This window comes from Aedes albopictus, chromosome 1, assembly GCF_035046485.1.
Source record: "Aedes albopictus strain Foshan chromosome 1, AalbF5, whole genome shotgun sequence".
Lineage (NCBI taxonomy): Eukaryota > Metazoa > Arthropoda > Insecta > Diptera > Culicidae > Aedes > Aedes albopictus.
This window is the reverse complement of record NC_085136.1, coordinates 176254219-176265361: the sequence shown is the minus strand read 5'-3', so window position 1 is coordinate 176265361 and position 11143 is coordinate 176254219. Positions and strand designations below refer to the sequence as shown.

Sequence of the window (11143 nt, the reverse complement as noted above, 5' to 3'; positions counted from 1 at the left end):
AGAATCATATATGACTATAATCCTGAGGAATTCCTCAAGATATTGCTTCAGGAATTTCTTAACAAATGCCATCATGAATTTGAATTTATCCAGCAGTTTCTCCAGAAATTTCTCTATTATTTTTCCAGGTTATTAATGTAGATATTCCAGCAGAAACTACCTTCGGAAAACTTGCAGTAATTCCGTTGGCAATACCTTCAGAAATTTTATCAATAATTCCTCCAGATGTTTTATTACGAATTTCACCATGCATTCTTTTGAGAATATCTCCAGTAATTTTTTACAAATATCATTCTTAATTCCACCAGAAATCCGTTTGAGAAGCTCCAGAAAATACTTTAAGGACAAGGTATTTGGAGTACATAGCTCAAAATTTCTTGAGCACCGTTTTTTAGAACCGTTGAACGGATTTGGATCAAAATGCATCACGCTAATTGTTCAGTGGTTGTCAACAGCGTGATGCATTTTAATCCAAATCCGTTCAACGGTTCTTAAAAACGGTGCTCTATAAATATTGAGCAATGTACTCCTAATACCTTGTCCTTAAGAATTTCTCCGGGAATTCTTTCAAAAAATCCAATCAAACTAAGATTCCTTTCCTTGAGGAATACCCTTAGAATTTTTTGGAGAAATTTCTTCGAAAAATCCTTTAATGAATTCCTTAGAAATTACCGGAAAAAAATCTTTGAAAATTTCTAAAGGAATACATTCGGAAATTCCTGGAGGAATATCTTTGGAAGTTGCTAGAGGAATGCATTCGGAAATTTTTAAAGGAATCAATTAAAAAATAATTTCAGGAATTTATTTCGAAAATCCTTGAATAATTCCACCGGAAATTCCTTGACAAATTCTTCAGAAATTTCTTGAGGAATTCCTTCATTTCTAAAGCTCCTTGAGAAATTCCATAAAACATTCCTTTGAGAGTTCTTCTACGATTTCCTTTAGAAGATTCTTCGGGAATTCCTTGAGGAATTTCTTTGAAATAGATATAAAATATTCCTTGAGGAACTTCTTCGGAGTTTTCGTGAGAAATTCTTCCGAAAATTCCTTGAGGAATACCTTCAAAAATTCTTGAGAATTATTTCCCAAATTCCTGAAGCAATTCTTTCGAAAATATTGAAAAAAAAACACTAAAAATCTCATGAGATATCCCTTCTCAAATTCCATAAGGAATTTCTTTAAAATTATTTCAAAACTTCCTTGAAAAAATATTTCGGAAATTCCTGAAGAAATGCTTTTTGTGATTTTTTATTTCCTAGGGGAACTCATTCGGAAATTCTTTGAAGAAGTCCTTTGAAAATGCCTTGATAAGGAAAATTCGGAAATTGTTAAAGGAGTTTGCTTGGAAATTTTTTTGACATATGTCTGAAATGTCTTATGGAATACCTTATTCTTCCAGGTTATTAATGTAGATATTCCAGCAGAAACTACCTTCGGAAAACTTGCAGTAATTCCGTTGGCAATACCTTCAGAAATTTTATCAATAATTCCTCCAGATGTTTTATTACGAATTTCACCATGCATTCTTTTGAGAATATCTCCAGTAATTTTTTACAAATATCATTCTTAATTCCACCAGAAATCCGTTTGAGAAGCTCCAGAAAATACTTTAAGAATTTCTCCGGGAATTCTTTCAAAAAATCCAATCAAACTAAGATTCCTTTCCTTGAGGAATACCCTTAGAATTTTTTTGGTGAAATTTCTTCGAAAAATCCTTTAATGAATTCCTTAGAAATTACCGGAAAAAAATCTTTGAAAATTTCTAAAGGAATACATTCGGAAATTCCTGGAGGAATATCTTTGGAAGTTGCTAGAGGAATGCATTCGGAAATTTTTAAAGGAATCAATTAAAAAATAATTTCAGGAATTTATTTCGAAAATCCTTGAATAATTCCACCGGAAATTCCTTGACAAATTCTTCAGAAATTTCTTGAGGAATTCCTTCATTTCTAAAGCTCCTTGAGAAATTCCATAAAACATTCCTTTGAGAGTTCTTCTACGATTTCCTTTAGAAGATTCTTCGGGAATTCCTTGAGGAATTTCTTTGAAATAGATATAAAATATTCCTTGAGGAACTTCTTCGGAGTTTTCGTGAGAAATTCTTCCGAAAATTCCTTGAGGAATACCTTCAAAAATTCTTGAGAATTATTTCCCAAATTCCTGAAGCAATTCTTTCGAAAATATTGAAAAAAAAACACTAAAAATCTCATGAGATATCCCTTCTCAAATTCCATAAGGAATTTCTTTAAAATTATTTCAAAACTTCCTTGAAAAAATATTTCGGAAATTCCTGAAGAAATGCTTTTTGTGATTTTTTATTTCCTAGGGGAACTCATTCGGAAATTCTTTGAAGAAGTCCTTTGAAAATGCCTTGATAAGGAAAATTCGGAAATTGTTAAAGGAGTTTGCTTGGAAATTTTTTTGACATATGTCTGAAATGTCTTATGGAATACCTTCGGAAATTTCGTGAGAAATTGTTTGATAAGTTCGTTGAGGAATTTTTTCGTTTTTTCATTAATCTTTACGAAATTCCTCAAGGATGCTTGAGAAGTTTCTTCGGAAATTCCTCAAGAAATTCCTTCAAAAATGTATTGCGGAACTTCTACGAAAACTTGAGAAACTTCTTCAAACATTCCTTCAGAAACACGTTTGGGGATTATGTGAGAAAATCCTAAGGAAATATTTTGAGGACAACCGTCAAAAATTTTTGAAGGAATTCATTCGGAAATTTTTGGAGGTATCTCAAGGCAAATCGATAAGAAATTTCTTTGGAAATTCCGGGAGGGATTTCTTTGGAAATTCGTAGAGGAATTCCTTCGGAAATTCAGGAGGAAATCTTTTGAAAATTCCAGGAGAAATTCCTTTGAAAATTCCTGGAGGAATTCCTACGGAAATTCCTGGACAAACTCCTCCGGAAACTCATGGAGGAATTCTTCAGGAAAATTCTGGAGCAATTCCCTCGGAAATTCTTGGAGGAATTCCTGCGGGAATTCCTGCGGGAATTCCTGGAGGAATTTCTTCGGAAATTACTGGAGTAATTCCTTCGGAAATACCTGGAGAAATTTCATCCTGAAATTTCTGGAGGAATTCCTTCGGAAATTAATGGAGGAATTCCTTCAGAAAATCCTTGAGCGATTCCTTCACAAAAGTCCTGGAGGAATTCCTTCTGAAATTTATGAAGGAACTCCTTCAGAAATTCGTGATGGAATTCCTGGAGAATTTCTTTCGAAAATTCCTGGTGGAATTCCTTCGGATATTCATGAAAGAATTCCTTCGGAAATTCCGGCAGGAAATCCTTTAAAAATTCCAAGTGAAATTCCTTTGAAAATCCCTGGAGGAATTCCACCAGAAATTACTGCAGGAATCCCCTCGGATATTCCAGGAGGAATTCCTTCGGAAATTGCTGGAAGATTTCCTTCGGAAATTCCTGAAGAAATTCCTTCGGAAATTTATGAAGGAATTCCTTCAGGAATTCCAGGAGGAGTTCCTTCGGAAATTGCAGAAGGAATTTCTTTGAAAATTCCTGGAGGATCTCCTTCGGACATTTCTGGAGAATTTCCTCCAGAAATTTCTGAAGAAACTCATCAGGAAATTCATGGAGGAATTTCTCAGGAAATTCCTGGAGGAATTCCTTTGAAAATTCGTGGAAGAATTTCTTCAGAAATTCGTAGATGAATTCTTTCGGAAAATTTCTGGAGCAATTCCTTCGGAAATTCATGGAGGAACTCCTTTGGAAAATGCTTTAGGATGTCCTTCGCAAAATTCCTGGAGGAATTCCTTCGGAAATTCGTGGAGGGATTCCGTCAGAAAATTTCTGGAGGAATTCCTTTGGAAATTCATGTAGGAATTCCTTCGGACATTCATGGAAAATTCCTTCGGAAGTTCCAGAGGAAAAATTCTTTAAAAATTCCAAGAGGAATTCCTTTGAAAATTCCTAGAAGAATTTCTTTGGAAATTCGTAGAGGAATTCCGTCGGAAAATTTCTGGAGGAATTTCTTCGGAAATTCATGGAGGCATTCCTTCGGAAAATCCTTTTGAAATTCCTTGGCAAAATTCCTGGATGAATTTGTTCGGCAATTCATGGAGGAATTCCTTCAAAAATTCATGGAGGGATTTCTTCGGACATTCATTTCCTTCGGAAATTCCAGGAGGAAATCCTTTGAAAATCCTAAGAGGAATTCCCTTGAAAATTCCTGGAAGAATTCCTTCGGAAATTCCTCGACGAATTCCTCCGGAAATTCCTAGAGTAATTCCTCCCGAAATTTGTGGAGGATTTTTTCTGAAATTTCCTGGATGAATTTCTCCGGAAGTTCCAGGAGGATTTCCCTCGGAAATTCCTGGAGGAATTGCCACGGAAATTCCTGGAGGAATTCTCTCGGAAATACACGGAGGAATTCATTCGGAAAATCCTTCGCAAAATTCCAGGCGGAATTACATCGGAATTACAAGGGAAAATTCCTTTGGAAATTTCCAAAGGAATTTCTCCAGGAATTTCCGACAGAATTTCTCCTGGAATGTCTGAAGGAATTCTTCCTGGAATTTCCAAAAAAAAAAAATCCTTCAGGAATTTCCAAAAGAGTTTCTCCAGGAATTTCCGAAAGAATTTCCAAAGGAATTCCTCCAGGAATTTCCAATGGAATTCCTCCGGGATTTAAAAAAAAATCCTCCAAGAATTTCCGAAGGAATTCCTCCAGGAATTTCCGAAATAATTGATCCACGAATTTCAGAAGGAATGCATCCAAGAGATTCCGGAGGGATTTCTCCAGGAAATTCCGAAGAAATTCCCCTAAGAATTTCAGAAAGAATTCCTGCAGGAATTTCCAAAGGAAATCCTCCATGAATCTTCAAACGAAGTCGTCCAGCAATTTCCGAAGGAATGCCTCCCGGAATTTCCGAAAGAATTCCTCCAGGAATTTTTGAAGGAATACCTAATGGAATTTGTAAAGCATTTCCTCCATGAATATTCGAGGGAATTCCTCTTGGAATTTCCAAAAATAAAATCCAAAAAGACTTTCCGAAAGAACATCTCCAGGAATTTCCGAAGGAATTCGTCCAATAATTTCCGAAGAAATTATTCCAGCAATTTCCGAAGGAATTCCTCCTGGAATTTCCAAAGGAAATCGTCCAGTAATTTCCGAAGGAATTCCTCCAGGAATCATAAAAAGCATTCCTCTAAGAAGTTTAGAATGATTTTTTTCCAGGAATGTCCTAAGGAATTCATCCAAGGATTTTCTCAGGAATTTCTCTATAGATTTCTGAAAGAATTCCTCCAGGAATTTCCGGAGGTATTCATCCAAGATTTTTCGAGGGAACTCCCCAAGGAATTTCCGAAGGAATTCCTGCAGAAATTTCCGAAAGAATTCCTTCAGGAATTTCCGAACGAATTCCTTCAGGAATTCTTCCAGGAATTTGCGAGGGATTCCTCCAAGAATTTTGGAAGGAATTCCTTCTGGATTTTTTTAAGGAATTCCTCCAGGATTTTTTGAAGGAATTGCTTCAGGAATTTCCGAAGCAATTCCTCCCGGAATTTCCGAAAGAATTCCTCCAGGAATTCCTAAAGAAATTCCTTCTGGAATTTCCGAATGAATTCCTCCAGGAATCTCCACAGGAATTCGTCCAGCAATTTCCGAAGGAATTTCTGAAAGAATTCCTCCAGAACTTTCCGAAAGTATTCATCCAAGATTTTTCGAAGGGCCTCGCCAAGGAATTTTCGATGGAATTCCTCCAGTAATTTCCGAACGAAGTCCTTCAGGAATTTCCGATGGAATTTCTCCAGAAATTTCCAAAGGAATTCTTACAGGATTTGCGAAGGGATTCCTCCAAGAATTATGGATGGCATTCCTCCAGAAATTTCCAATGGAATTCGTCCAGCAATTTTCGATGGAATTCCTGCAGGAATTTCCGAAAGAATTCATCTAGGAATTCCTAAAGGAATTTCTTCTGGAATTTCCGAAAGAATTCCTCCAGGAATTTTTGAAGGAATTCCTAATGGAATTTGTAAAGCAATTCCTCCATGAATATTCGAGGGAATTCCTCTTGGAATTTCCAAAAATAAAATCCAAAAAGACTTTCCGAAAGAACACCTCCAGGAATTTCCGAAGGAATTCGTCCAATAATTTCCGAAGAAATTATTCCAGCAATTTCCGAAGGAATTCCTCCTGGAATTTCCAAAGGAAATCGTCCAGTAATTTCCGAAGGAATTCCTCCAGGAATCATAAAAAGCATTCCTCTAAGAAGTTTAGAATGATTTTTTTCCAGGAATGTCCTAAGGAATTCATCCAAGGATTTTCTCAGGAATTTCTCTATAGATTTCTGAAAGAATTCCTCCAGAAATTTCCGGAGGTATTCATCCAAGATTTTTCGAGGGAACTCCCCAAGGAATTTCCGAAGGAATTCCTGCAGAAATTTCCGAAGGAATTCCTTCAGGAATTTCCGAACGAATTCCTTCAGGAATTTCCGAAGGAATTCTTCCAGGAATTTGCGAAGGGATTCCTCCAAGAATTTTGGAAGGAATTCCTTCTGGATTTTTTTAAGGAATTCCTCCAGGATTTTTTGAAGGAATTGCTTCAGGAATTTCCGAAGCAATTCCTCCCGGAATTTCCGAAAGAATTCCTCCAGGAATTCCTAAAGAAATTCCTTCTGGAAATTCCGAATGAATTCCTCCAGGAATCTCCACAGGAATTCGTCCAGCAATTTCCGAAGGAATTCCTCCCGGAATTTCTGAAAGAATTCCTCCAGAACTTTCCGGAAGTATTCATCCAAGATTTTTCGAAGGACCTCGCCAAGGAATTTTCGATGGAATTCCTCCAGTAATTTCCGAACGAAGTCCTTCAGGAATTTCCGATGGAATTTCTCCAGAAATTTCCAAAGGAATTCTTACAGGATTTGCGAAGGGATTTCTCCAAGAATTATGGATGGCATTCCTCCAGAAATTTCCAATGGAATTCGTCCAGCAATTTCCGATGGAATTCCTTCAGGAATTTCCGAAAGAATTCATCTAGGAATTCCTAAAGGAATTTCTCCTGGAATTTCCGAATGAATTCCTCCGGGAATCTCCAAAGGAATTCGTCCAGCAATTTCTGAAGGAATTCCTCCCGAAATTTCTGAAAGAATTCCTTCGGAGTTTCCTGGAATCTCCGAAGGAATTCCTCCAGGAATTCCGCTAGGAATTTCCGAAGGAATTCCTGCAAGAATTTCCAAAAATAATCCAAAAAATATTTCCGAAAAAAATCCTCCACGACTTTCCGAAGGAATTCCTCCAGGAATTTCCAAAAGCATTCCTCCAGGAAGTTTGGAATTATTTTGTCCAGGAATTTCGTAAGGAATTCACCTTAGGATTTCCTCACGAATTTCTCTATGGATTTCTAAAAGAATTCCTCCAGCAATCTCCGAAGGTATTCATCCAAGATTTTCCCAAGGAACTGCTCAAAGAATTTTCGAAGGAACCCTTCAGGAATTTCCGAAGGAATTTCTTCAGGAATTTGCGAAAGGATTCCTCCAGGAATTTTGGATGGAATTCCTTCATGAATTTCCAAAGAAATTCCTCCAGCTATTTCCGAAGGAATACCCTCAGGAATTTTCGAAGATATTCCTCCAAGAATTTCCGAAGGAATTCCTGCATACATTAAAAAATACAAGGATGCAGGAGAATTTTATTTTTACTAGTCAAAAACAGCTCTGATCATCTAAGTTTTTCGGTTAAGTTAGAATATAGTTGCTCGGTCAGGTGTTTTTGGGGTAAGACTTTAGATTTTAATAATTTTATGTTTTCCATATATACATATACATCGCGTCGGTTTTGTCGGTTTTGGATATGTACGGCGGAAATAGGAGTCAAAATGGCATGATAACCTATATGTTGAACAATCCCGACAGATGTTTCACATTCATTTTTTATTTCTATATATTACTGAAGGTTAAATCGGACAGAATATATTCGACAAATAATCTCCCTCGGTATTTATTCTGTATAAAAATTAAAAAAATCTCTTATCATAAAAGCCACCAAAATTGTTCAATGAACATTATTAGGATTCTTTCAAGTTTTCCTGCTAGAGTAAGTAATTCAGGCTCCTCTTGAAATTCTCAAAATATTAAGTCAGTAATTCTGACATGTTTTTTTAGGAATTTTGTCAACAACTCTGCTCTTAGTGTTGTATAAAAAAAATCATTTGGGAGTAACGTATGAGGAGTATTTTAATTTATCCTTCCCAAATTATGCCACACGACGGCTGGTCGCGACGATTATGGTCTAACAAATCAGCAAAACTTACAATATACCTTTATAGCACATCACCATCACATGTTCCGGTTTGAAAACTTACTTCGCTATTTCTTAAACATTTTGTGTAGAAAATGTGACACAACGGAAAAAACGTTAAAATATGCTATGTTGACTAATACAAATTATCCCCTAGCTCTAGCATCTTTATTACATCCGCGAACTATGCATTTGTTCCATGTGAGCATAGCGACAAATCTTGTATATTATTTTACCGTTTCATGTTGTTTCCCATCATCCGCACGGGTGCCCACCGCAGGCCAGCCAAGAAACCGTTAGCTGCTGTTCGATCGCGGTGGCGCGCAATAATTTTGGAAATGTTTTCATACAAATGCCTCTCAATGTAGATTTTTGTATGAAACCCCCTAATATTTATATACCATTCGACTCGTTATTAGTTTCTGAGCAAAATGACCGTACATAGTTATATGATAAAACACCTTTTTACGGGAGAAATCGTTGTGCAAACACAAAAATTTGCGGCATGGGAGCGGTTTTCCTACCAACAATTTTGGTGTTCTCGAGAGTCCAACTTTTTCAAATTTTGAGTAAAATCAAATATTTTTTTATGAAAATGAAGCCCAACATCTCAGCTACAGCGTGATTTGTTTTATATTTCGATATCTCTTTTCGTTAATTTTAAAAAAATCGAAACGTGCGCCGAAGTCGGGTTTTACCGGCCCGCTCGGTAAGCTTCCCCTTGCCATTTTTTACGGCTTAATGGTTACTTGGGCGGTAAATCTCAAGTGGGACACAATCTATCGATTTTAACAGAAAGTATAAACTGCTTGGTAAGAGTAATAAAGGTAAATATAGCGTAACGTAATTAATTTTGTTAAAAATGTTTTAGGATCAGTCAAAAAAATTGGTCATGGAGAAGTGGGAGATTCAGCCTTTTAAATACAAATCATTGCCTCGCAATGTTGTCCGCAGTGAGTGGATTAAGTACAAGCGGAACTTCGACTATATCGTCGCGGCTTCTGGAGAAAGCGATAAAACGCGCATGAAAAATCTGTACCTTGCCAGAGCCGGACCAGACGTTCAGGAAGTATTCGCATCCATTCCGGGGGCAGATGTACCTGAGGACAAGGAAAATGGCGTGGATCCGTATGCTGTCACTATGCAGAAGCTGGATGCTTACTTTTCCCCTAAGCAGCATGAAACATTCGAACGCAACGTCTTCTGGACACTTAAGCCGAGCCCGGAAGAGACACTGGAGAAGTTTATGTTGCGTTTCCAGGATCAAGCCAGCAAGTGCAACTTCGGGAGCAGCGCCATGGAGAGCAGAGCAATAAGCGTCATCGACAAAGTCATCTTATTTGCCCCGAGCGACTTGAAGGAACAGCTTCTGCAGAAGGATTCGCTTGACATCGACGAGGTCGTGAAGATCGTCGGTTCGTATGAATCTGTGAAGCATCAAGCCCAACAGATGAATCAGTCGTCATCAGGGTTCACCGAGTCTGATATAAATGCCGCAGGGAGAAGCACCATTAACAAAATCAGAAACATACCGTTCAAAGATTGCATGAGGTGCGGAAAACGGGATCACATCGCCAATGATCCAAAGTGTCCTGCTCGCGGTAAAGAGTGCATCAAATGTAAGAGGATTGGCCATTTCGCTGCACGATGTCGCACACCCGCGGGAAAACGAAGATATGCTGAGGAACCAAGGCCAGGCCCTAGCAAAGGATTCAAACGACAACGCGTACACGAGATCGAAACTGAGGACGAAAGAAAGGACCGTAGCTTCATATTTAGCATTAACGATGGAGGAGAATTTTTGTGGCTCAAACTGGGAGGAGTAACGCTGCAACTGCTGATTGATTCTGGCTGCAAGAAAAACATCATCAATGAAAAGGCGTGGGAGTATATGAAGAACAATGGAGCTTAGGTCTGGAATCAGGAAAAGCACTGTGACGAGGTTTTCCTGCCGTACGGCAAAGAAGCAAAACCGTTGACCGTTCTGGGGAAATTTGACACTCGTATTTCCGTAGAAGACGACGGGAAAATCATCGACCAGGTAGGATTTAAGTTGTAAAGTTGAACAAAATTGTTTTTAAAGAAGAAAGTTCTTAGGCACCCTACACACTACTCAAACCGTTTGACCAACATTGCCACCGCCCCCTGGTTGGTCGAACCAGCGGATGTTTCTGCAACCGCATGACGAACTGCCAAATCGTGTTGCACCAACATGTCACTTTGGTTGCACCAACATCATCCCCCATTTGAAATCGTACTGTGTTTGTGCAACAACACTACACACGGTACGATTGGTTCGTCAAACATTGGCTCCGCCCACCGTTGGTTTGAGTAAAATCAAACTGGTTTGATTTTTGCCGACCAAACCGTCAACCGTCAAATCGGTTTGACGAACTGCCAAATCGGTTCGTCAAGCAGCATCACACACGGACAAACACAGCACCAACTCAACCACCAACCTGGGGGCGGAATCAATGTTGGTCAAACCGTTTGAGTAGTGTGTAGGGTGCCTTATAGGTGGCCACATTTTACGTTGTAGTTGGAGGGCAGCAATGCTATTGGGTCGTTCCACTGCAATGAGTCTCGGTGTCTTGGTGATTGGGTTACCGAGTACACATGGTATAAACATGATTGATCCCGCTCAGAAACGACCTTTTCCCAAAATCAAAGGTGTTCAGGTTGAGATTCCTGTCGATAAGAGTGTAGTTCCTGTATGCCAACATCCTCGCCGTCCGCCCATTGCACTTTTATCTAGAATCGAAGACAAGTTGACGTCTCTGCTTATGAGCGACATAATCGAACCTGTTGAAGGGGGATGCCAGTGGGTTTCACCGTTGGTCACCGTCGTTAAAGATAACGGCGATATTCGGCTGTGTGTCGACA

General features: G+C 38.4%; 1 protein-coding gene across 1 annotated transcript; it reads left to right on the top strand.

Annotated features, from left to right (window-relative positions):
• Positions 1-9152: 9152 nt before the first annotated feature.
• Positions 9153-10172, top strand: LOC109426542 (uncharacterized). The gene has a single exon (XM_019702086.3). The coding sequence runs from the start codon at positions 9153-9155 to the stop codon at positions 10170-10172; it is 1020 nt and encodes a 339-aa protein (XP_019557631.3).
• Positions 10173-11143: the final 971 nt, after the last annotated feature.

Excerpts from the sequence above, each read along its gene's own strand:
- LOC109426542 (XM_019702086.3), top strand. The coding sequence starts at position 9,153 with ATGGAGAAGTGGGAGATTCAGCCTTTTAAATACAAATCATTGCCTCGC.